This window comes from Mucor velutinosus (genome assembly GCF_035048745.1).
Source record: "Mucor velutinosus strain NIH1002 chromosome Unknown tig00000093, whole genome shotgun sequence".
NCBI lineage: Eukaryota > Fungi > Mucoromycota > Mucoromycetes > Mucorales > Mucoraceae > Mucor > Mucor velutinosus.
The window spans coordinates 382584-408558 of NW_027041907.1; the positions used below are offsets into that span (position 1 = coordinate 382584).

The 25975-nt window shown below is 39.7% G+C and overlaps 10 protein-coding genes and 1 non-coding gene across 11 annotated transcripts; 4 read left to right on the forward strand and 7 right to left on the reverse strand.

The window, feature by feature from the left end:
- Positions 1-1171: 1171 nt before the first annotated feature.
- Positions 1172-2047, reverse strand: MOB2_1 (Maintenance of ploidy protein mob2; the record flags this gene model as incomplete). Its single annotated transcript, XM_064821252.1, has 1 exon — positions 1172-2047. The coding sequence occupies one exon, from the start codon at positions 2045-2047 to the stop codon at positions 1172-1174; it is 876 nt and encodes a 291-aa protein (XP_064680938.1).
- Positions 2048-3294: 1247 nt separating this feature from the next.
- On the forward strand, positions 3295-4359 carry ATC70_001864 (uncharacterized protein; the record flags this gene model as incomplete). Its single annotated transcript, XM_064821253.1, has 4 exons — positions 3295-3451; positions 3506-3817; positions 3883-3956; positions 4027-4359. 4 exons carry the CDS (start codon positions 3295-3297, stop codon positions 4357-4359), a joined length of 876 nt encoding a protein of 291 aa, XP_064680939.1.
- A 1-nt stretch (position 4360) lies between these two features.
- Positions 4361-5137, reverse strand: ATC70_001865 (uncharacterized protein; the record flags this gene model as incomplete). Its single annotated transcript, XM_064821254.1, has 1 exon — positions 4361-5137. The coding sequence occupies one exon, from the start codon at positions 5135-5137 to the stop codon at positions 4361-4363; it is 777 nt and encodes a 258-aa protein (XP_064680940.1).
- A 135-nt stretch (positions 5138-5272) lies between these two features.
- Positions 5273-6342, reverse strand: ATC70_001866 (uncharacterized protein; the record flags this gene model as incomplete). The annotated part of the gene is made up of 6 exons (XM_064821255.1): positions 5273-5635; positions 5691-5839; positions 5899-5946; positions 5996-6082; positions 6133-6185; positions 6263-6342. The coding sequence occupies 6 exons, from the start codon at positions 6340-6342 to the stop codon at positions 5273-5275; spliced, it is 780 nt and encodes a 259-aa protein (XP_064680941.1).
- Positions 6343-6482: 140 nt separating this feature from the next.
- On the reverse strand, positions 6483-7489 carry ATC70_001867 (uncharacterized protein; the record flags this gene model as incomplete). The annotated part of the gene is made up of 3 exons (XM_064821256.1): positions 6483-7167; positions 7224-7380; positions 7438-7489. 3 exons carry the CDS (start codon positions 7487-7489, stop codon positions 6483-6485), a joined length of 894 nt encoding a protein of 297 aa, XP_064680942.1.
- A 369-nt stretch (positions 7490-7858) lies between these two features.
- SRO7 (Lethal(2) giant larvae sro7) lies at positions 7859-8437 on the forward strand (the record flags this gene model as incomplete). The annotated part of the gene is made up of 1 exon (XM_064821257.1): positions 7859-8437. The coding sequence occupies one exon, from the start codon at positions 7859-7861 to the stop codon at positions 8435-8437; it is 579 nt and encodes a 192-aa protein (XP_064680943.1).
- Positions 8438-9874: 1437 nt separating this feature from the next.
- On the forward strand, positions 9875-12875 carry ATC70_001869 (uncharacterized protein; the record flags this gene model as incomplete). Its single annotated transcript, XM_064821258.1, has 5 exons — positions 9875-10506; positions 10575-10747; positions 10806-10835; positions 10898-11068; positions 11191-12875. The coding sequence occupies 5 exons, from the start codon at positions 9875-9877 to the stop codon at positions 12873-12875; spliced, it is 2691 nt and encodes an 896-aa protein (XP_064680944.1).
- Positions 12876-14297: 1422 nt separating this feature from the next.
- On the reverse strand, positions 14298-15740 carry ATC70_001870 (uncharacterized protein; the record flags this gene model as incomplete). The annotated part of the gene is made up of 1 exon (XM_064821259.1): positions 14298-15740. One exon carries the CDS (start codon positions 15738-15740, stop codon positions 14298-14300), a length of 1443 nt encoding a protein of 480 aa, XP_064680945.1.
- A 906-nt stretch (positions 15741-16646) lies between these two features.
- On the reverse strand, positions 16647-17361 carry ATC70_001871 (uncharacterized protein; the record flags this gene model as incomplete). The annotated part of the gene is made up of 3 exons (XM_064821260.1): positions 16647-17009; positions 17076-17158; positions 17220-17361. The coding sequence occupies 3 exons, from the start codon at positions 17359-17361 to the stop codon at positions 16647-16649; spliced, it is 588 nt and encodes a 195-aa protein (XP_064680946.1).
- A 656-nt stretch (positions 17362-18017) lies between these two features.
- ATC70_001872 (uncharacterized protein) lies at positions 18018-19571 on the reverse strand (the record flags this gene model as incomplete). Its single annotated transcript, XM_064821261.1, has 2 exons — positions 18018-18544; positions 18617-19571. 2 exons carry the CDS (start codon positions 19569-19571, stop codon positions 18018-18020), a joined length of 1482 nt encoding a protein of 493 aa, XP_064680947.1.
- Positions 19572-21426: 1855 nt separating this feature from the next.
- ATC70_001873 lies at positions 21427-21500 on the forward strand. Its single transcript has one exon. It is a non-coding gene; the product is annotated as a tRNA-Asn (tRNA).
- The last annotated feature ends 4475 nt before the right edge of the window (positions 21501-25975 follow it).

A 25975-nucleotide genomic window follows, 5' to 3' on the forward strand; every position in this document is an offset into this window, starting at 1 on the left:
TATTCTCTCGTATTGAAAGCCATTTTAGACTATCGGAACAGCACCATACAACTGCCCTCGTCTAGCAGTAACTTTCTGACACCTGTGCTCTACTTTTTGGGGCCAAAAAAAAAACATGGCCAAAAATCGATCAAAAAGCAGGAGGTACCCCCTCATGGTTTTCATCGAAAATCAAACGATCACGTTTTTCATCTTGAAAATGAAGACTTTTGCTATGGTATGTATTGAATCAAAATGTTTCTATCGATCTAACGGAGCCTCTGAAATCATCTTTATGGAATCCTAATATGTAAAATTTCGACTTTTTGGTCAGAAACCTGCTTTCATATGTTTGTAAATTGCTCAGCAAGTTTATTCAAAGCATTTATCTTACTTGGTACCATTGGATGTGCCTTCAAAAGTACTCCAAGAATGTATTAGGAAGCATCGGATGATCATCACACTTCATATAGTCGAATTTGGCAGAATAGTTCAATCGAGTCGAAACTGTTCAAAATTTGACCAATCTGGAACAAACTATAAGCCTGGATTTGAATTAATTTTGGCTGGTGGGGCCCAATGCCCTTTTTCGTAATGAAGGCAATACAGTAATAGATGCTTTTGAAGCGTATGGAAAGTAGGTGGCAAATTATATAACACTATCGTTAGCCATGCTATTTTCCTTACATTCTATGTTTAATAACGCTTGTCTATCAAAATACTTATTAGATCAACCTATTTCCTTTTTGAGACTCGGAAAGTGTCTAGGAACCATAAATTTATTACGTTACGATGAGCATTTCGACTCTTTGGTTGGTTTCCTGACCTACGCTTGGCTTTGATGGAAACCGACCTACGGTCAGGTATCTCGCGCTGCTGCGAGCCTAGCTAATATCCTAAAATTAATAATAATAGCTACAATATCAGGAGAAACTTAATTGTTGATTGTTAGCAATTTAATATAAAATCTCTAATCATATACGAACCATGCCTGACAAGTGCCTGCCAGCTCAGTTTTTATATTAGGGGCTGAAAAAGTGTCTAGGGACTATAAATTTATTATGTTATGATGATTATAGAATAACCATGTGCAAGGGGTATTGAAGACACAATGTAAAGGTTCACACAAGAGATGACTTGAATTTAGCGTCTTACTTTAACAATGTAAACACCATTACCCTGTTCAACTCTGTTACCAAAGAACATACTCGTCTCCAGTCTTGATACACTGGTGATGGATGCGGATCTGCCAAATAAAATCCTCAATTTCCTTTTTGCGCATGAGCCCATCTTTGAGGACTATAAATGAGTAATTGAAGCAGGGCACCGGCTTTGCTACAAGCATGACAGCATAAGGTATCTCCAATTCATCGTTTTCGACTTCCAGATCTAACTCCAAGCTTTCTAAAGAGACAAATTTAGACATGAGTACACACATGATTGCTGCTGATGTGGTAGTGATTTTCAGTCTTTTCAAAACATGATTCTTTGGGATATGTTCTAAAAACTCTATGCCACGCTGCATTGCCCAATCGTCAGCCTCAGCAGTAATATGAAGCTTGATTTTCTTCACTTGTGGTAACGTGTCGAGAAGCACATCAATATATTTAAGACATACGATGGAAGAGAAATAGAACGCAAAGGAGGTCAAGCGCTTGAACTGCTTTAAATACTTTACATCGTTATCACCAGTGTGCAGCATGTCTAAATCAAGTACGAATGCATCTTGCAAGGTGTCTTTGAAAAGCATTGCTGAATCTCTGTAGCTCTTGGTGAAGCTCAGTGGGTGTGGAATAACGTTGAGTTTCCTGAACGTTGTAGGCGATTCTTTTGCGATTCTAGTCATTTCATCATAGTAGTCTGATTGGCAGTTTTGGCCCCTCAAAATTTCAAGGTTTGGTGTAAATATCAATCTCAAGAGCCTTTTGTTCAACTCGTGTGTGCCAATGTCAAGTTTTCCAATGTCCAAATGCTTTACCAATCTACCTTTTGAAGGGCTTTGTGCAATGTAACCGTAAAATGCCCAGGCTGTTTCAATTCTCCAAATGCTGATTCTACGGCCAAGCATAGCTTTTTCAGCAAAGGGACCCCCACAGTCGACAAACGAATCTACAGTTGGCCAGTTGGCTTGTTGTATCAATGAAACTGAATATAATCGGCAGGATGTCAATAGGAATGCTGTTCATTGTGAATTGTGATGTTTCAGAGAGGAAGAAGGAGGGGAAAAAAAAAAGACCAAAAACCTCTGCGTGGAGAGTAATGTAAAATAATCGCCTCTCCGTGTAGCGATTGTTATATCACTTTTGATGTAGCATTCTCTTTTCGTTTTGATTTAAGCGGCCAGTGCAAAATCTCTGCTGCCATTTTATGTAGTTGTGCGTGTAGTTTCATTGAGGGTTAGTCTCTTAAAACCATACGGTAAAGCGGGATTATGCTCTAGTTACGTGAACCTTGAACATACAAACGCTACTGATCTACTTTAGAGCACATGCGCATCAGCCCAGCTTTTCGCTCTCATTATGAATTTGGTTACTTGGCACAAATACACATGCATGCTTTATGCCCTGCAATGATAAGAACAAGTTTGCTGATGAATAATGAAATCATTGGCACTAATGAGCTATTTAAAGCGCTTACCTTGAAATGAATACAATGCCGCTTGTAATTTATCGTGTAAACGGCACAATTGTTTGATCCATTTCTTGATCCATACATTATCTACGTGGTATATTCACAGTATGCATATACGCTGCTCTGCCATCTATATGTATACATACATAATAAACTCCCTCACTTATGCATCTATGATATGCCAATAGCACAGCACTAGAGCACTGCGTTCATGTGGTAAATGCCCAACAACTGTACACTTTTCACAGACCACCACATTGTGTTACACACATACAATACAGACAGGGAACAAGGGGGAAAGGGACAGATCGACGACTGCAAATGTACCAACAAAGAAGCAAGCCAGACATCTTGATGAGCACCTGAAAAAAGCAAATAAATGCACACATCATTCAAATATGTAAACAAAGTTTCAGCAGATTGACATTTACAATACGATACAATGAGAAGATGGTTGTACAACAATAAAAACAAGCCTACAACATTCTGCCAGGACCACCGTTATCATATATTTAGGCAAAAAAAAAAAAAAAAAAAAAAAAAAAAAAAATTGGTCCCTGAATTTGTAACATTTCTAAACAAATCTCTGGCCTCAATTGCTTTCTCTCTTTTTTTTTTTTTTTTTTTCTCTCTTTTTTCTCCTTCTCAAATTACTCAAGCAAAAAAAAAAAAAAAAAAAAAAAAATGGCAGCTGCACTATTGAACAGCGTGAGTGCTGAGAGGCCCTTTGGCATCTACTTGTTTGATTATTTCGACAAAGCATACACATCCATTGTTGGTAAATCAGCTACAGAATTTACATTTACTCAGGGTTATACCCCACTTTCCACTTTACCCGAAGGTAGGTTTCAGTCAGTCAGTCCGCTGGAATGCGTGTTTTAATCGCTCAATGCAGTATTTGTTGGTTGTATTGCCTACTTCACCATCATCTTTGGTGGTCGCTACCTGATGACCAATGTCAAGCCATTGCCCTGCAAATTCTTATTCCAGATCCACAATGTGCTCTTGACACTGGTCTCAGGTGCATTATTAGCACTGCTGTTTGAACAGCTCTTTCCTCAGTTATATCGCCAAGGACTCTATTTCACAATTTGCTCTGAGGATGCCTGGACACCCCAATTGGAGTTGATATATTATTTGAATTATTTGGTGAAATGGTGGGAACTGGTAGACACTGGATTCTTGGTCATCAAGAAGAAGAAGCTCGGTAAGTTTGGCAATGTTTCTGCTTGTTTGCAGTAATTTTGACACTCTTTTGATTACTGGATCTAGAATTCTTGCACTACTTCCATCATAGTATGACAATGGCATTGTGTTATACGCAATTAGTTGGTAAAACAACAGTGGTAAGTGGAATACACGGAAAAATGAATGGGAAAATCTAGATCTGGTTGAACTCACATTTGGCTGTGCTAGTCCTGGGTGCCTATCATCTTAAACTTGACAGTGCACGTATTGATGTACTACTACTACTTCCGTACTGCTACTGGTGCCAAAATCTGGTGGAAGCAGTATCTGACTACCATGCAAATCATCCAATTTGTGATTGACCTCGTCGTAATCTACACCGTCACCTATAGCTACTTTGCATATACCTACACGGATTCCTTGCCCAACTTTGGCTCGTGCGCTGGAACAGAGGAAGCCGCTGCATTTGGATGTGCCATCTTGACCTCTTATTTATTCCTATTCATTAACTTTTATAGAATTACATACAAGCAAAAGCAACAAAAGCAAAAAACCACATAAATCAATAAATTTTATTTTCATTCACGAATGCAACAATGTTGGGGTCGAGGATGGTGTTGAGCTGGTCTGTATGACGCTGTTGAATCGCCTCTCGTGCTAGTGTGCTTGAGAATTGGCTTGTGATGGGGTCCAACTGAATACGCTGGATGAGGTCGCGATCAAAGGTGTTGTAAGTCTTGACCCAGAAACCCACATCTTCTGTGCCTCTGTCTGCACAGATCAAGCGACATGACTCAAAGAAGGGCGTCAAAGCGTCCTTTACAGAGGTGCTATTGTAGTATTTTGGATCCAACAATCTGATCATGGTGTCGTATCCCACGATAAAGTAGAGCTCCAGTTGGCTTGAGGCGTGTGTCTCTGCAAACCAGGAATTAATGTATTTAGCCTTGTCCATAAAACGCCCATGAGGTGTGAATCCAACCGCTGTGCTTGGGCACTGCATTGCAATCATTTCCATCATTTGGGCCCGTTGCAATACGCTCGCTCCTGTTAGCGTTTTATCGACATTGTTGGTAGAGAACAAGAGTAAAGATCCATCGAAATAGCCGGTAGGATAGGCCTTCAGGGATGTCTCTAACAGTTTAGCGTGTGCTTTGGTTGGTGGGTTGAATGAAGAATCCAAGACAAGTAGGCGACACTTCTTGGACGTGGCATCTTTGAATGGCCAATGTGTGGAAGGCGTAAAAGTGGTATAAAAGTCTTTTTGTGCGCTTGTTTCCAGGATGTCTTGGATCAGCTGTTTACGTTCTGTTACTCGAGTAAACACTGATTGTAGCATCGTAGGATACACGGAGAGAAAAGAAGCTGAACCCCGTCTTCATTCTTCACATTCCAATTTTGGGACCCTAAACGTGGTATTTCACAAGAGAAATGCTGATATAGACTCTGACCGGCACATGTTTATTTACACTGCTTAAGCTTCTACCAACAAGACACCCGTGTTCCGTTTTAAATTATCGAGAATAGTGATATGTTCATCTGTGATATCTAATACGCAGCTTGCACCAGCGAATTCGCTTCCTCGCTCGGATCCAATACGGTTACAAGCTACAAAAATGGTATGTTTGCCAGGCTCTGCTTTATGATACAACGGTAGCAATCGCGTAGCCCAATATCGAACGGTGCTACTCACTGGATCATCTCTGCTCTTGAGCCAAGCCATGCTGCATAGTATAATGTCTGTCTTTTCTTGCACATGGTAATTTGCAAATTCGCAGGCATAAAAATCCGATTTAAATTTGTATGGGTTTATGTCCATGCAAATACCAAACCCAACCTATGTTACTGCATCAAAATCACAAGTGATGGCTTGAGGATCGTGTGATTTTTACCTTGCCTAGGCCTTCAATGTGAGTGGATACAAATCCTGGCCCTTCCTCTGCCCAATTCTCATCTGTCTCATATAAAAATGCCTTTTGATAGGTATGTAACAGTCGTCCCTTTGGGTCCACACAGCAGATGCTATTGTAGTTGCATTGATCTATGGCCCTCGTCTTTTTGAGTTTGGCTGTATCATGGTCTAGTCGCTTCAAACTCTACCTGTCTTTTGAGGGTATCCTACAATGACATAACATTCCAGTCGCATGGCTGCATACACATATTAGCTAGTACTAGGGTCGATTTAAATGAGCTATACCTTGCTTTTTGGCCCACATCACACTTGGCCCGGTTTCACAATCCTCAAGAAATGGTGAAATCTCTTGCAAACTCTTAAACACATAGCCTTTTGACACTCTTAGCGTCATTGATTACAACATCATGCTATACAAGTACCTGTAAAAGCCATTTCGGGTAATAGCAAAATATCCATGTCTCCCTTCTTATATCTAATCGAGCATACATACACACGCAGGGTCATTACTTATGCAACACTGTACGAAATTCAAGTAAAATTTTACATTACGTTTCGAGCAACTTTGAGGCTGTTTGCATATTTTCTTCCACTTGACCCCACTTTGGATCAAACTGACAGCAAGCTTCCATGATATGTAAGCTTTTAGTTATCACTTTTTTTTTTTTTTTTTTTTTTTTAATACCTATTTTCATATTTTATTTTATAAGAAAAAGGGATGGGAAAGTGAAAAAGCACGAAAATAGGTCAATGTGATATGGAAGACACTAGACTACTCCGCCTTTTGCTTCTTGTTTGCAGCGAACCTCTCGGCTCTCTTTCTCTTCTTTTCCTCTTCAGCAGCATCAAATTTAACAGGAACCTTACCCTTGGATGATGCGATAGCAGCAGCTGTGTTTGAGATGCCAAATCTCTCTGCACGTTTCTTGAGAACTTCAGGATCAATGCCTGTCTTCTTTTGCTGTGGTGGTGCAGTAGCTGCTGCTTTATTTGCAATGCCAAATCTTTGAGCACGAATGTCCTTCTTGGCCTTTTCATTCAATTGAATTCCAAATCTCTTTGCACGCTCTAATGCCTTTTCAGCGTCGTCTATTGATTTCACTTTAGCATCTGCAACAGCAGTTATAGGCTGGCGAGAAGATGCGGGTTCTTTTGCTGTGGTAGTTGGAGCTGTGCTGGTGGTAGTAGTAGCAGTAGATGCTGGTTTATCGAATGTGATGGGGGTGAATTTGAAGTTGGAGTTGGGCTTCACAATGGGCTCGTCACTAGGAGTGGTAGTGCTAGTGATTGTGGCAGCAGGTGTAGTAGTGGGAGTTGCAGGCGTCTCAGCAGAAGTGGTAGAAGCCTCTGGTTGTTTCGTTTCTGCGGTAGTTGCCTCGGGTTGTTTCAAAGCTTCATCAATATCCTCAATATCAGCACTCAAATCTTCAATAGGCTTAACAGACTCGGTGAGGTCGCTAAAATTCCCATTAATCAATGCAATCCATCTCCAAATATCTCGCTGTGCACTCACTCTAAATTGACCTTGGACTCATCAAAATCATCTAAATCTCCAAACTCGTCATCTAAAGAAGCGAGTTCTTTGTCTTGCTTTTCATCATGCTTTACAAGACGTTCAATGAGCTCCTCCTTCTTTCCAGTATGAGGCAATCCGCTCTTGGTCAATAGCTCTAGTAGACATGCTCAATTGCCATGCTATCCACTGGGATCCATTTGATGCAACATACCTTGCAGTTCCTTGACCTTTAAGCTCTTGTACTTTTCAGCGCCTGTTGACATGTTTGAATATATAAAATGTAGAAAGACTTGGTAGTTAAACGCGTACTAGAGTTCAGCCCAGCTCCTTTCTTGGCATACACACACACACACACACACACACACTAATCAGAGGTCCATCACATCATCACATCCAAATGAAAGCAGTCCATGAAATGCGGACCTTCTCTACTAGAGACTGATAAATGCACACGCATGTAAAACACATGCCAACAAGAGACGATTAACAAGCCATGTTTCATAAAGGCATTAAAACAATAGCATCATCAAGACATCAGAAGATGATGGGTTTCGCATAATATCAAATGCGTATATAAAGGATTGATTTCAACCGTAGATTTCGTTCAGATTTACATCATTTATCTATTCAATATGCCTTACAACACTCGTAGCAGATCCACCGGTGACCAAATCAATAACCAAGGCCAATTTGCGGGTCAAGGACAATTGGCTCCAGGCCAATCTTTTGATCCAGCCTTATCTGGTGGTCAACAAGCACAACCAGGAGGATATGATGCATCCCAACAAAGCTACGGCCAACAGCCCGCTGGCTACAACAATACTGGTTACGATAATAATACTGGTTACGGTGACAACAACACTGGCTTTGCTGATAACAATATCGGCTATGGCGATAACAATACTGGCTATGGCGATAACAGTACTGGTTATGACAACAACAATAATAACATCAGTAGTCAACAAAACTACGGATCAGACCAACAAAACTACGGATCAGACCAACAAAACTACGGATCAGGCCAGCAAAGCTACGGATCAAACCAGCAAAACTACGGATCAGATCAACAACAATCCAACAACCAAGGCGATGATTCCTTGGCTGACAAGGTTGAAAACATGTTGGAGAAGTTGGCCAACAAGATTTCTGGAAGCAGGAATGCCCCGTCTGGCAATAACAACGCTGGCACTGGTGGCTTCAGCAACCACTAAAAAGTTTAAATAAGCCTTTTTTTTTTGTATATGTTAATAACGAAATAAATATATTTTCTCTGTTGCTCCATAATGTGTTTCGTTGTACTAATCATATTACATTGTTTCGTCTGTTTTACTGCATGTTGACTGTCCTCGGATGGTGTCAAATTTGGCATTGCAAATGTTTGGATACAAACAAAAAAGTGCCACCCTGACATTGACATGGCTGCAAGTCATTTGATGATGTTTGCTGTGCATTCACTTTACTGACAGGCATGCATAAAGACTCTTTACAAACAGCAGTGGCCATCACATCATTTCATATATAGTCATTTTAATTCCAAGTACGACATGAATAAAGTAAGTATTGTAGAATGTGATTGTGCTACAGCTAGAGATTTTGGGTAACATTTCGTTGCTTCTCTGTAGATGTAATGCCTGCAAACAGTTGTTATACAGGCTTACTTGGCAAACAGCACAATGTGGAATAGGTAGATGAAGAGTGGAAAAAAAAAGGCATGCGTTCGCTCGAGTATCAGACATGCTAGAGCTTTTATATAGGTGTGATTTGGTGATTTGGCACAATTAGAATATCAACTCCTTTCAATTTCTATATAAACCAAAAACACACGTGCTTTGTCAGATATGTATACACTCTTTTTTTTTTTTTTTTCCAACAAGAAACAAAAAGGCAGGGTGATCTACGGTTATAAATAGGCATCATGAATGTAATTACAATCTTATAAATAAATTACAACTTGTGGTGATAATAGCTTGTTTTATTAAAATGATAGGACGGGATGCTAAAAAGCCATTTTAATTAAACTCACCGTAACCGTCTGTTTGGCACTAAAATATAGCTTAAAGATGTTGCGAACCAACCAAAGCCTATTTGCTAGTCAGATAGAGTCAAAGAGTAAGCGAGAGAGAGAGAGACAAAGAAGCGGGCAAAAGATACACAAAGAGTCTCGGCCTGCATGGTGTAAATCAAATAGCAATTGATTCGATCTCCACTTTGATTCTGTGGTATACATCATGTCCTACCTCCTAATTCCACAAACTAACTTGATCAAAATGAAGCTTTTTATTGTTACGGGTACCCAGCTTATTAAAATACACACACACACCCCTATCATGTCGCTTTCCTCTCTGTGTGCCTCTCCCTTTGCTTCTTGTGTTCCCCTGATTTTATTTATATAAATATATATTATCGTTTTTATATTCACCACCTCCATCTCCTCTCTTTTTTTTCAACTTTCTTTCTTCTCTCTCTCTCTCTCTCTTATACAGTCATTTAATCCCTTTCTTTCTCTCTTTTCTCTCTTTTTTCTTTTTGTATTCAACTAGCTACCTTTTTACTTAGAATTTATTGTTTCACAGTTGGATAAACATCGAAAATAAGAAAGAACGGCCAACATTTAGAGTGGAAAAAATCAGCCCTGAAAATACCAAATCATGAAAAGTTCGATACTTTTTTTAACGACAGCCATCTTGGCCTATGTCAACACAGCACAAGCATACTTTTATGTTCCTAGTTTCATGAACTCGCTCCCTTTCAAGGGCGGCATGGCATACGCACGAAAGAACGATTCATTGTATCTCTTTGGTGGCGAAAATGCAACTGTACGATATACGAACGATCTCTATAAACTGACACAAACAGCTACATCTTACAACTGGGAAATCGTTCCTCAAATCAACGCACCAAACGGTACAATCTACAGTCAATCCTATGTTACCGCCGATGGTCAGAACATGGTGTTGATGGGCGGCATGTCCAATGCCACCAACGGCAGAGGCTTACCTCTTCAGATCCACACCTACAACTTTGCTTCTCAAACATGGACCGAGTTTTCTGGAAATAATGCCAACGTCTCTTCACCTCCACCTGCTGAATTCATCTACAACAGAGAATACTTCAGCGCTACCTATGACAGCAAGAACCAGCTCACTTACATCTTGGGTGGTGCTGTCTCTGCTGCCAATCAGGTCTTTAGCGACTTCCATGTCTTGGATGCCAACTTTAAATCAACTGCACTCGTCTCTCCACCTTACGGTCGTTATGGTCATTCTGCTTCTATTTTAAGGTAAACTAACAGACAAAAAAGAGGATGAAAAAAACTTATTTATTTTGTGCTACATTCAATAAATATAGTGATGGTAAGCTGGTTGTTATTGGTGGTGTTACAACCAACGGCTCTCCTGCACTCGCAAGTCTTCAATCTGCCTGGGTTTACGATCCTGCAACAAAGGGCTGGGTGGAGCAGAATCTCTCGACCACTGCATCTCGCTATCCCTCTACTACTTCTGATCACACAGCCGTCGTTAGTAAGTTGTTTGTCAGATTTCGCAGGAAGAGTCCGTACTGACCACATTTCCGAAACAGCCTCTGATGACAAGATTATCATTTTTGGTGGTATGCACTGACGATGCGAACAATGCATGTGTATTGACACTAACTTTGATTATCCACCATAGGTGATAGTGCTGATGGCCAAAGAACCAGACAATACTTGAATACCATTGCCGTGTTGGACTGCAAGACCTGGTCATGGTCTATTCCTAGCATTGGCGGTATTCCTCCTTCTCGCCGTTCATTTGCTGTTGGTGGTCTTTTAGACGGTGGTAAACACCTCACGGTTGCATTTGGTAAGGACCTGTAGATTGTTTGTAGGATGGGATAATTAGATTAACATATTCTACCCCCCTTCTTCTTCTTCTCCCCTACCTATCACCACCCCCCTCTCTATTCTACCCTCCCCTCGTTATAGGTTCTTCATCAAATTCTTATTATAACGACATCAACACCTTTGATTTGACTGCAAGCTCCTGGTTGCAATCATTCAACGAATCATCCAACAATGGCGATGGTTCCGTTTCAAAGGGCCTTATCGCAGGTGTCACCGTAGCAGCTGTTGTATTACTTGTCATCATCTTGTTCTTGCTCTGGAAGTTCCAATCCTACATTCGTTGGTTGGTTGTTCGCATTCACAACGACATTTGGAAGCCTCGTACTGGTGAACCTGTGTGGGCTGAAACTTCTCGCATCGTCGCTCAAGTTTTCTTCCTGTTCATCTTTGCCATGTTCTTGTATTTCGTCATTCGACAAGCTGTGGATAGCCCCAATGTCACTCAACGAATCGAATACGCTGCTGCTGAAGTCGATGTTCCTGATGTCCGCTTCTGCTACGACGGTTATCCCAGCCAAAGTGCCACTTATGGCCCTCCCGGCGTCTCTTGTCAAACAGACAATGGCTACTCTTGTACCGAACACATCAAGCAGCTCAACATGTCTGTATTCCAGCCTACTTTCTCTGACAACTTGGGTGCCGTCAACTGCTTCCTCTTCCGTGCCCCTAATGACTTTAAGATGACCTCCACTTCGGGTAAGAACAATGGCTCTCGCTTGCTCTTTACCATGTTTGGCGATCAGACCACTACCTATGGCCGTGTTCATGTCTCTGTGTTCCCCAAGGAAATGGACCCCAATGCAAAGATCTATGGCTACGATGATGGCATGAGCAACTACTTGAGTGAGGCTGATGTGCTCAACTGGCAAAATTCCGAGCGTAACGATTTGCAAGCTACCAATGTCTACACTATTCAACCCTTCACCTACAGTGCTCTCAGCTACGACATTGTCGATCACCGCTATTTGCAACCTGTCGGTTGGAACTATGTCGGTTTCTTACCTGTTACCAACAGCACACCCGAAATTGAGTCCAACTTCCGTTCTGAGGCCCCTAACCCTACTTACACCAATGGCCATATCGATCTCGGTGTATTGGCTGTGTTCCCCGAGAATTTCGCCACATTGGTCGACCGCGAAGTCAAGATGTACACTCTCGTCAATGCGCTTGGTTTTGTTGGTGGTATCTTTGGTCTATTGATTGCTGCTCAAGCCTGGCTCTTTGGTTATCGTCCCAGATCTCCTTGGGGTGTTGTTCATCGTTGGTCCACTGGCAGCCGCAAGCAGTCTTTGCTCCAAGGTTTGCAACAAAAGTTCAAGACCACAGACTCTGGTATTCCTCTTGTCCATCCCGTCCACCACCGATTCAGCGTCAATGAATTCCAAAACTTGGGACAAGAGACTGAAGCACAAAGAGTGTCTCGTGTTGAGGAGCGCATGCAAATTTTGGAACTCTTGTTCAAGGCTTACTATGTCGATGATGAAGTCTTCCGTTCATTAGATAACGCAGCCGCTGTTGGAGACCAACACAAGAACCATCCTCATCAACAACAACAATTTGGTGTCGCTACACCTGGCACACAAGCCAGCGCTAATCCCTTTTTCGCTTCCACTGAAAAATTAAGTCCTTACCAACAAAAGGAAGACCAGAATGGGTTTTCCCACATGTTTAGTGAGAGACAAAGTCGTGGAAGCATCAGCAGCGATGCCAACTCTCAAGTCAACTTGCATTCGGCTCAAGATGTTCATTTACGTGATATGCGATAATTATTTAAATAAACTTATACACCATTTTATTATTATTATAACGAGTGTTTATGCTTCAAATGACTCTCTACCTTCATTTCGCTTTAATGAAAACCAGCTTGCGCAGCAGCAGCTCGCGCTACCAATTGCCCTTGTGTATTTTACCAAAATACTGCTACTTTCATTTTGACCCTTCACTTACACATGAAGCCCCTTTATATTATCTATGAACTTGATTCTTATGTGGTACTTTACATTCATTTACACGTAGGTACTTTACATACGGGCAAACAGCTACTGGCGTTTCTTCTTTTTAGCCCCTAGTACCCCTGATACAGCAAAATATGAGTGCATGTAGGTCGTGATTTCTCGCGTTAAAAGCCGTTTTAGATTGTCAAAATAGCACCATACAACTGCTCTCGTCTAGCAGTAACTTTCTGACACCTGTGCTCAACTTTTTGGGGGCCAAAAAAACATGGCCAAAAATCGATCAAAAAGCAGGAGGTACCCCCTCATGGTTTTCATCGAAAATCAAACGATCACGTTTTTCATCTTGAAAATGAAGACTTTTACTATGGTATGTATTGAATCAAAATGTTTCTATCGATCTAACGGAGCCTCTGAAATCATCTTTATGGAATCCTAATATGTAAAATTTCGACTTTTTGGTCAGAAACCTGCTTTCATATGTTTGTAAATTGCTCAACAAGTTTATTCAAAGCATTTATCTTACTTGGTATCATTGGATGTGCCTTCAAAAGTACTCCAAGAATGTATTAGGAAGCATCGGATGATCATCACACTTCATATAGTCGAATCTGGCAGAATAGTTCAATCGAGTCGAAAGTGTTCAAAATTTGTCCAATCTGGAGCAGACTATGAGCCTGGATTTGAATTAATTTTGGCTGGTGGGGCCCAATGCCCTTTTTCGTAATGAAGGCAATACAGTAATAGATGCTTTTGAAGCGTATGGAAAGTAGGTGGCAAATTATATAACACTATCGTTAGCCATGCTATTTTCCTTACATTCTATGTTTAATAACGCTTGTCTATCAAAATACTTATTAGATCAACCTATTTCCTTTTTGAGACTCGGAAAGTGTCTAGGGACCATAAATTTATTACGTTACGATGAGCATTTCGACTCTTTGGTTGGTTTCCTGACCTACGCTTCGCTTTGATGGAAACCGACCTACGGTCAGGTATCTCGCGCTGCTGCGAGCCTAGCTAATATCCTAAAATTAATAATAATAGCTACAATATCAGAAGAAACTTAATTGTTGATTGTTAGCAATTTAATATAAAATCTCTAATCATATACGAACCATGCCTGACAAGTACCTGGCAACTCAATTTCCATATTAGGGCTGTAAAAAGTGTCTAGGGACTGAACATTTATTATGTTATGATAATTTTAGTATGCTTGTTGGTTATTACAGCTTTTTATTGATAGAAATCAGAATCTTTAACAGCATTTTCATCCTCCTTGTAAATCTTGATGGTTTTGTCTGCTTCGCCAGTGATAAGACGAGATCCAGTTTTATCAAAAGTACTGCAAAATACACCGGCTTCAGCATCTAATGAACCTGGCTGCACTGTGGTATCCATGGATTGGAAGTTGTGGCCTGATCTCCAGTCATTGAAGCTCAAAGAGCCATCATCAGCGCCAGAAAAGATGACACCGTCTTGATTCACAGCCAATGTATTGATGATTGCCTTCTTTCTATCAAAGTTTTGCATGAAGGTGCCTTCAGGACACTTCCAGCCCTTGACAGCGTCCGCACTACCACTCACAAACCCGAATTCTGTAGGATGAAGTGCCAGTGCACGAACACTCTTCTTGTGATGAGTCAAGACCCCCATTGTTTTACCAGCTGCTAAATCCCATAATCTAATTGTGTTGTCCATAGAGCCTGTGATGACTTGTGGATCTGCTTCTTGACATTTGACAGCAGATACTGTGCTTGTATGACCAGTCAAGACATGGATAGCTTGCTTTGTTCTCATATCCCAGACACGAGCAGTGGCATCGCGACCAGATGTAACAAGCACGTCCAAAGTAGGGTGTAGACTAAGTGAATAGACACCCGAGAGATGACCATGATAATGACGGATCACCTTATTCTGTTCCAAATCCCAGCATTTCACCATTTTATCCTCACCACAAGAAAACAAGTATGGATGCCTTGATGATACTTCCAAACCACGCACCGTAGCAATATGACCTGTAAGTGATAGCTTCAATGTGCCCGATGCCATGTCCCAAATCTTGATTGTACGGTCACCAGCGCCAGTAGCAAACCATTTGTTTCCAGGCTCTACAGTAACAGCACGTACCCAACCCAAATGACCACTGATAACACGCATCAACTTCCAAGGAGCATGCCAGACGGGTCGAATTGTCTTTGCTCTAGCACGACGAACAAGTGATCCACTGCCGGCTAATGTATCTCCAAAAATGTCGCTTGTAAACTGATCTTTGCCGCGCAGAGCAACAACGCCTTCGTTTTTATCCAATGTGGATTTCTCAGGTATAGAATCGATCAATTGAGAAACAGCTGTCTTTTCATTGTCGTCGTCGTTGGTCACTTCCTCTACTGTGGTCGACTTTGCCTTCATACGGGCTTTGGCTGCCTCCTTTTGCTGCTTAATCAGTGCCTCTGGAAGTGTGCGAAGATCTTGATATTCGTCGTGGATTTTGCTAGTAAGTTTGACACGTTGACTCTCTTGTTCGTCCATGGCTGCTTGACTGTAAGCTGTTGAAAACATAATTCTGGTCTTTTTAGCAGAGTTGGATAACATGTCGTCGAGTTGATCGTTGATTTTGGATGTCTCCATTACCACATCAGTCTCTTCCTTGGGTGCTGAACGTTTAGCTGCAACCATTTTTGTGTATAATATATGATGAAATGACAAAAGTGAAAGAAAGAGTTTTTCTTTTTCACGTAAAAAAAAAAATTGTAGGTTAGGTTGATTGGGTTGGAGTCGAGTTGAGGTCAGATTTCATGTTGCGTTGGTTTGTACAGGCAGCGTCACGTCATCTACAGTGCTAAAATTTAGATTTGCTCTGCCTTTGACAGTTGTATCTTGGCGAGTGGTAGAGTACAACATGCCTTGCTTCGGCAACAGATCAGCATGTCGCTTGTGGCCGCAAAATACATGTACAGACCATCGCATTCCAGTGAAAGTCAGATCCAATGTAGCTGGATCTTCTGAATAATCAATTTCCCCATTTGATGTGCTCTCTGCAACCATATTTATCAGATCTTGTTTGATGCTTATACTTGTAGATAAACTATATACGAAAGCTATAGAGCAGCACTTGAGCATGATTTGTTAGTTTGTAATTTTGTTAGCATCCTCTTCAAATGTCAAACATTTGTTGTTGGCATTGATGCTCTTCCTGTCCAACAAGTCCTTGGCCGCTTGAATAAATAAACTTTTTTTTTTTTTTTTTTTTTTTTTTGCTGCTCCTCACTCCACACATGAATGATCGAAATGTCAAGCCGCAGGGACACTACGAAGAAGGGATTTTTGTTTAAAAGAGTAAGAGAACGGCTTGCATGCAGTCATGCTGAATTGAACACAGAAAAACGTGCAATATTGTTTAATATATTATATAAAAAACGAGTTTGCGATCAAAAAACGGAGAAATTATATATGTATATCATGAATTTTATTCAAAACATGATCAAAGAGATATTATATTATATAGTGAAAGATAGAGTTGTTGTTGATAGAAAGGATTAGAATTTGATAATACACAAAAAGGGCAAAAAAGAAGGGGTTTTTTTAAAGGATAACACAACAAGAATCCTTGTCTGGACTACTCTGCTGCTGTTGCTTGGCTTTTCTATCTCTAATTTGTCTCATCAACATGGTGTAGACTTCCTCAACATTTTGTCTGGTCTTTGCAGATGTCTCGACATAGGGGCAATGCCATTCACTTGCTAATGAGCTTGCTTCTGTTGCAGGTACCTTGCGCAAATGTGCTAAATCCACCTTGTTTCCAACCAAAATGAAGGGAATCGTCTCGTCATCCAGCACTCTCAAAATTTGATCACGGAACTCTTGTGTATGCTCAAGAGATTCTTGCTCGCAAACAGAGAAAACACAAAGAAAACCTTCGCCAGATCTATAATAATTATCGCGAATCTAATAATAACACAATAAACATAAATATTTCTGGTGTACAGACATGATGAGAGAATAACACTTTACTGCTGCATATTCTTCTTGGCCTGCTGTATCCAGGATATCGATTTGACATTCTTGGCCATCCAACACAACCTTCTTGCGGTAAGCTATGCAATAAAGCGTGCGTCAGTATATACCAACAAAAGATGTCGTCCATTCATTTCTTACAGTCAGCCTTGGTTGGGTCGTATTCCTCGACGAAATCGCCATACATGTACTGCAATGTAAGGGCTGATTTTCCTACACCACCGGAGCCTACCATAATGATCTTATGGAGTGGGAGAGATTGTTTTGCTTTAGCCTTGGCCATGTTTCTTTATTAATTGAAATAGTAGTAAAGGGAAAAAAAAAGAGAAAAAGAGAAAGAAAAAAAAAAAAAAAAAAAGAAATCCCTCTTTCTGATAATTTAATGAAATTCGAGTCTACTATGTGGTCCATTGATTTATTCATGTTCCGAATACCACCAGAAAGAAACCAACAACTCCTGTAAATCAGACTACATTATGCTGCATTGCTCTTCTTTTCCTCCTCCTCCTCCTCCTCCTCCTCCTAATTTCATCAGTTTCTTTGTTGGTTTATTGTTCATAGATTCAAGCAGTGAAGGGTTTTCGTAGAGGGCAATCTGCTCTTGTCTGCTCAGATTGAGAGCACGAGCATATTTCCTAATGTTCTCTGATTGCGGGTGATTACGCAAAGACAATGGCAAGGTTGCACTGCCATTGATCCGCTGCTTGACTTTTTTTGTATTGTACACTTTGGTGCAAAATGTCCACTATAAAAACAATGAGTCTCTCTCAAGCAGATCATGACTGAATATTTCCTACATCTTGATATGTAGGCTGTTGGTCATGATTTAATTTGGGTGGACATGAAAATGCAATTTTTCTACATTCTTTATGACATGCAAGTGTGCAAACTATGTATGCAATTGTTAGCATAGTGGCAGATAGGTTATGTGTCTTTTTGTTACTTGCCTTGGCAAAAGATGGATCCCTGGGTCATAATCTCATGGCAAACATTGCATTTACTTTTATCAAACGGTGTCTCAATAAATAGGTGGCTGTTTTTGTCGTTTATTGGTGCTACTGTGGATTCGTGAAGGTGTTGGTGTTGCTGTTGTGTTGTAGCGTTCAACGAAAAGTACTTTATGGAAGGTGTCATAGTGGAGACCGACGTGGATGACTCCCTCTTTTTCTGTTGCTGCTGCTTTTGCTGATTGTTGCTCGTTATCCATTCGTGGTGCTGCAATTCCAGACTTGATTTTCTGTCGTTGGGATCCTTCTGAAAGCAGCAAAGCAGAAAACTCGCCATATTTTGAGATATATTCTCAGGGAATGGTGGATACTCGTCTTCTACGATATGAAACATGGCTGACATGGCTAGCAAATCGCTGTAGGGCGGTTTACCACTCACTAATTCAATACATGTGCATCCCAATGACCATATATCTGATTTCGTTGTAGCTCCTTTCAGCTCAATGACTTCGGGTGCCACTTTAATTTTTGACGTGCAATTAATAAACATGTATGCACGCATTCATAAACAAACACATGTCCAAAACTTACTCCAATTTGGTGTACCAGATATGTCAGCAGCATCTACAGTCTTCTTAAGATTTAGTGATACGCCGAAATCTGTCAATTTGACTTCGCCTGTCTTTGTTGTCAGAATGTTGGCTGCTTTGAGATCGCAGTGCACCACTTGATTTTCATGCAAATAACTGAGGCCATTCAAGATTTTACTGCAGAATGACGCTACCAACTTTTCTGGAAACGCACCAAATGCTTTCAATGTAGACATCAACGATCCATTCTCGGCGTATTCCAGCACGATATTCAAACTGTACTGATTCGGAATGAAGCCAATGTATTTTACAATGTTTTTGTGCGATAATTTTTTGAGGATATTGACTTCCTTCATCATGTCTTTATACAGATCCTCGTCATCTACTTTGACTTGTTTGACCGCAACTACTTCGCCTGTAGCCAAATCAAGCGTTCTGTACACTGATCCAAGCTGTCCTTTTCCTATACAATTACCCAACTGATAGTTTGCAATCACAATCCTATCTTCGTCGCAGAGTGCCAGCTTCCTGCCGCTTTCTTCCTCCTCCTGGTGTGTCTCTTGATCTTTCTTGCTTGACTCTGCCGATGTGGTTACTGAAATGGATTTCCGTGCCATAATAGGCGTTTCTAGAGCAGGGTCATTGTATCGCTTACGGAGACTGAGTTTTTCAGAGCTTGTGGGCGTTGGTGGGCTCATGGGTGTCTTGATAGTAGAGGAAGAAGACGATGTTGTGGATGAAATTGAGCTTGATCTATGAGGTCGAGTTGGTACAGAAGGCTTCGCAATCAAGGTGCGTGGCCGTAACGGTGATTTGGGTGGTCTGGATGTATGATGTGCTTGTGGTTGACCCGTATTTACTTTGAGTGGTGGTTGTGGTGGTGCGTCTTCGTAAAAAATGTCTCGAATATGTCGATAAATTTTGTCATTTTCATTGGTTTCTTCAGGTATGGACATTCTCGATGGATTCCTTTTGACTCTCTCTGGTATATGTTTGGACATGTCTGGCTATACCTTGCAACAGTTGGAAAAAGAATTGCATCTCACTGATTTAATATTATCCTTGAACATTTTATACAAAGAAACCGCTCCCTAAAATCAAGGGTTTGTAAAGGCTATTATCATTGATGTGAGCTGCATATTCGTTTCAGGACGAATCAAGTGATAGATTATTTAAAAATACTATATATAACGGTTTTTATATAATTCGCAACATCTATTTTGAATTGCATTTCTGTGAAATTCAAGAATCCATGTTCGAGTTCTACGAATACATTTACTGGCTTCTCTTTTGTCAGTAGCACATACTCCTCCATCAACTGCCTCTATCCCCTTTCATAATTCACAAATAAACCGCCCAATCCTCCTATTTACTAGACCCTGGTTTTTTATTATTGTTGTCGTAGTAGTCTGTGTAGTTTGCCAGTGTAGATATGGACCCTGACACTATAGCTTCTTGGTTCCTCAAAGTTTTAAGTGTTAACGCTAGATATGACAGATATGCTACCACCAGAATGATTCGTAGATAGCAGCGAATTACAAATGACAATGTTCTTTACTTGTTCAGGATTGGGAACTACATTTGTAGAAGCGTTAACCTATTAATTAAGTGTTAACGAAATTGATGTTGATTGATAAAAAAAAATAATTTATTAGTTCCTCAATTCTAACAGAAATCGATACGAAAGGCACCCATCATTTTGTTAATTGCTATTTGCGGCTGGTTGAAAGGTCAATGCCGTGGAGCTGCCCCACTGAACATAAAATGGCTGAGCGTCTTTAGATCAAATTACTACCCATAACGCTACGTGCATGCATCAATTGAACCAGATCAGGATTATAAGAAACAGGCTGTAAGGCCTTCTAATGCCAATTGAACTAGGTCGTGTATGTTGCTAAATCTATTTCAGGAGACTAATGCTAATATGCCATGGCCCGCAAGAAGCAATGTTGAATAGATTACTGTGTGGTTATTAACAGTACTGATACTACCGCAATTTCCCAAGATTCGACCTTCGTTATCATCTTCCCTTCGCTATCACTTTTTTGTCATTAAATCATTGTTATCGCTTGATAAATTGTTGCCTAAAAATTTATATTGGTGTAAGGTATTCCTGAGTAACAAGATAATGTAACATTATCGGTAGAATGATCTAATGAAAGAAACTAGGCTCTTATGATTCTTTTATTCGTTATGACTTGAAATTAACGTGATTCATAACTGTGTCCAATTCGTTATACCTCATCACCTTCCCAATATCTAAAGTGGAATAAGCCATTAAAACACAAGGAAGCTAAAGCCTCCAATGTAAGCCAGAGCTGTCAAATGATCATCACCACTGCAATACACAACACATCACCACCATGTACGTGCAGAACCATAAAAGCTGTTTACTAGTCTTATTAAACATATCAAAGACAACAAATTGATACTCTGCGGTGCTGGTTTTGTGAAATGTGTAGTAGGGAAATGGGTGGAAGATCTTGCAGTAATAGCTGATTCCGAGACAAAACCAAGTAATTAAGGCTGTTTAAGTTGCGGATGTGTTGCAATAACCTTGATGTAGACAGTATCTCAGTGAGTAAATGTATATATAAAGTTATGTACTCAAAAGATTTAAACGTAAGAAAGTTCGATTTATTTCAAATGTGTTGTATAGATTCAAATATATATGTCAAAATAAAAAATGTAAGAATAAACAATTTGAACACCAGCTCAGGAACTGCACTCTGGTAGGCTCAGAGTTCAGATACCGCTTCTTGAAATCAGCACCACCACAAAATTCTTTTATCATCGTAGCAAAATGTCTAAGCTTCCGTGGCGCAATTGGCTAGCGCGTCTGACTGTTAATCAGGAGGTTGGTGGTTCAAGCCCACCCGGGAGCGTATTTTTTAAATCATTAAAAGCGGAGTTTTAACGTTTCCATTTTCGTGAAAGAGGTATAGTTTTTGGCAAACGTGTAGAAAAGAATGGAACTGGGATAAATGATCTTTATTATTTTGCAAATGGGCTTGATATTTATACTAACTAAAACGTTACGCACAGATCAAAATTTGTACTTGGCAATCTTTTTTTTATCCATCCATACTTGATTGAAGAATGTTAAGCACAAAGAATAAAAGGATTATTATTTGTAGCTTATAAAAAATGTTCGATATTATAAAAACAAGAAAAGACTTATTTGAATAAGATCAAACACAAAAACTAAAGATTTATTGATGAAGACAAGAGTTATTCTATTTATACTAAGTTCTGAATGTCAAAATAGCAATTTATCTTGTACAACGCTTATCACATCTGGTGAACCGCTGCATTTAGATAGCTGAGATGCACTTCAATCATCATAGCTTGTCCATGTTGTTGCACAACACAGACATATCTACCCATCAAGAATACCTTAATCTTTATAGACAGTTGTAGCCCTTCTGGCACAACACTGATGTAATACTTACATAATTTTTCTACCTAATAAATTTATTAATGAAATATTCCTCAAATAAAATTGTTTAATGAATGATAAATCCAATGATTGCACCTTATATTACTTCTGAACAAGGAAAGTTTTCGATTTAATCCATTTGGTTACGCTTTTATTTTAAATTACATTATAAAGGCAGATCAACAGAAAATCAACTAGTTGTAGACCTTCCGTGCTTCGAACCCTGAGCCAATCAAATCGCTCGAAAACTCCGCTAACCTAAAAAAAAATTTGCGAGGGTTTCCCCCTGTTTTGGTGTGAGGCAAAATTTTAAGCTCCGCTATATATAGCAATATAGCTGTTACTATCATCAAATTTCCCCCAGGTGCTAGAGCATGCCTTACTTACACCACCTAGCTTTTAGATTCTGGCGTTGAGACTCTCAATCATCACTAAAGTAAGTAGCGATAACCAAGTGGAGGCGGCCTATCTACCTCCTAGCCTCGGATAAAGTCTTGTTGAGCTTCAGGGATAGGCACATCCACGCAACGTAATAAAAAGGTATGCTTCAAAGAAACATAATAAAAGAAAAAAGGAACAGAAGAAAAAAACATGCTACAGTAGTACTACAGGAGTACTACAGGAGTATGAAGGTAAAAAAGGAATACTCATACGCAATGATCCAAAGAAAAGCATAACAAATACAACATCAGAGAATGTTCAGAACAGCTCGTTGTTGTTGTAACAAGAATGCATACATGAGCAACGTGCAAGGTAGTAATAGTCGGATGTAAAGCAACACAAACACGCACAATTGCAGGAGCAACAGCAGTAATATAAGTATGCAATACAACATAATGACTAATGTTGTTTCATGTGAAGCGACAGAGGCAACACAAACAACAACCCACGACCATATAACAAAGTAGTATCACAACGGCAATACAGATATATAGTAGCACATCATGCTTGTTGTTCATACATAAGAAGCAACAACATTGCAAGCACCTGTTGGGCTGATCATATCACAGACAACAAAAGAAGAAAAAAAGCGCAAGAAAGCAAACATTACGAATGCATTATCACGAGAAAGGAAGCAATAATACAAACGTCCAGAGAAGCTTTATATCATTGCGACCACAAGAAAAAAAGGATACTTACCACTTACCACAGCCACGGATAGACCAGAAGAATATAAGCAATCCTCAGAGATAGACCAGAAAACGAGCAGGCACCAGATACAGTAGACCAGAACAGACCATATTAGCAGCAGCAGCAGCAACACCAGCACCATAGAGAAACTAAAGAATGAACGCCATCAGCAGAGAGCAGACAAAGACCAAAGAAGTTACTTACCACTTCTCACCACCACAGACAGACCAGGAGAGTACAGGCAATCACCAGAGATAGACCAGAGAACAAGTATACAGCAAACGCAGTAGACCAGAAAGGACCATATTAGCAGCAGCAGCAGCAACATCAGTAGCAATAACAGCAGCAACGCCAGTAGCAATAACAGCAGTTTAGAAAAGCCGAACAACGAGCGATACCAGAGACCAGGCAAAGATTAAAGAAGCAACTGCTAGAGATACAGACCAAAGAAACAGCTACCGGACATAATAAACCAAAGAAGCAGACAGCAGAGATAGCAGAGAAGTAATGGAATCAGCACCCACATCAAACAGTCAAAAAAAAATTAGCGAAACCTAATAAACAAATCCGATTAGTGCCGATTCTACGTCTTCTAGTGCTCGTTATTGCATGGTACCTACTATATTTCACTTCAAATAAGCAGTAATAAGTCTTTCTGGCAGTGCAATACAGTGTTATCAGAAGCTAGAGCGTTATTATCAACCAAACGGTTTCCAAAACGATCATGGTTTAATGCTAAACGCGTTTTGCAAAAGAGAAAAAAAAATGAGGGTATGGAAAAATGAGAGGGCATCCTATCCGACGTCACCGCCTGTAGGTTTATTCTCAGTATTGTACTATAGCAGCAGTAATTGCGGCCATTTAATTTGAAATTGTGCAATGGTATTTTCGTGTTCAAACTTGACTTGACTTGACATCCTTTGAACGTTTTTATCGAATTTAACAATGAAAACTGTCGTTGTCACATCCAACTTCCTAATACACTTTTGGATATCTAAATCCGCATCGAATGATGCTAATTTCATTCAGCTTTTAGACCGAAAATAATGAGAAGATTCCAAAAATACGAGAACAGGTTTTCTGTGAATATGTCAAATTCTAGCATATAAAAGTCTCATATAAACAGCTTCTAGTGTTGCATTTCATCTTTACGATAAATTTGATCTAATATGTATCATAGAAAAAGTCTTCATTTTTGGGGTGAAAAACGCGATCGTTTGATTTTTGAGAAATTTCCCTTGCTAATACGCATGAAAAAAATGATGATTTCCATGCATTTGCAACGACCCAAAAAAAATTGAGATAAAGCATCAGGAAGTAAAGCGTGGCCAAGAGGAGGCGTGTGGCCCTATTCCAAGCGCTCAGAAGGCTTTGTGGCATGAGTTATTCGAGCTTGAAAATGGCTAGGTTTGAACAGAATTCGACCTAAAACTACGGCGTAGTGGGTTGTGTTGCCAGAAGAGTCAATAAATTACACTTCTGTCTGGTGATCTAGAAATGTTCTGCATTGTACGGGGCACAATTCGCAAGTGATGGACACTTTTATTCTAATTCTAAGTGTGGAAGACATCCACTATGGTCTGCATTCCGACAGTTCATCCAGTTACCAGATTTAGATGTAAACTATGTGTGCACTGGATTAGATGTACGATACCGATTTATACTATAAGAAGATATGAACTTCAGATACGCTAGTACTATAAGATTCATATTATATAAGTTACAGGTTGTAGATGGCACCATGGACATAGATGGCGCGATAGGCTTATACTTGTATTCCGACATTGACTTTGGATGTTTGCCATATCTGGATAAACACCAAGATTAATGCAATATGAGCTTGTTGCTTCAGATATACACTTTATTATAATCCACGCCGTAAGACACATGCTTATATCCATGATACTATTAGCTACAGGTACTTTATGTACTACAGACTTGTACTATATGTGAGATATGCTATAGACATACGGTACATACGATATGCTATTATAGACATGCCATATATCCAGATACATGCTAAAGATGTATGCTTAGCGATATACACTCAGATATATACTATTAATATAGACTAAGTAGACTGTACCTATTGGATACATGCTACTAGATCGATATTAATTATCCTTATAGAAAGGATAGATCAGGGTACTTTGGATGAGAGTCTAATTATTCATCCAGGCAAAGCTAAATCATGATTAGCTTGCTAGAGTTGTCTTTTAGCATAATTCGACATTAGTTGATCTGAGTTGACTTATTTGTCAATCTAATCAATAGAACTTTTATCCATTGTTATAGTATATAAGAAGAATCATCTACCTGGCCAGTAGAGAGAATTCAGTTTACTTTACACCTGTCAGTTTGATAATAAAACATACCTTTATCAAGTTGACTTTACTGTTTTTTTTTATTCTTTTTTTCTGTGAATTTTAGTCTATAAAGCCTTAAATTCCACACTGTCACTGATTTGAGAAGTCTTTCGTAGCGAGATCAATTGGCAGCAGGTAGTAATAGTTCACCTAAGTAATGTTACTTCAAGTGACAAATAGAATGATTGCCAATTAAACGATTATTATATTTTCTAACTATTTATTTTCATCTTACTACCACATTAGTTACGACTAACAAATGCAAACATCATATGATTAAGCAGTTTTGACTGCAGTGCTTACCAACGTCTTTTTATCAATGAATTTATTGCTTGTCATCAAACCATTCTAAATTGAAAACAAGAGCATATTCCCTGTCCACAGCACACTACAAACTTTAATCTAATGTAAAGGTTCTAGCATT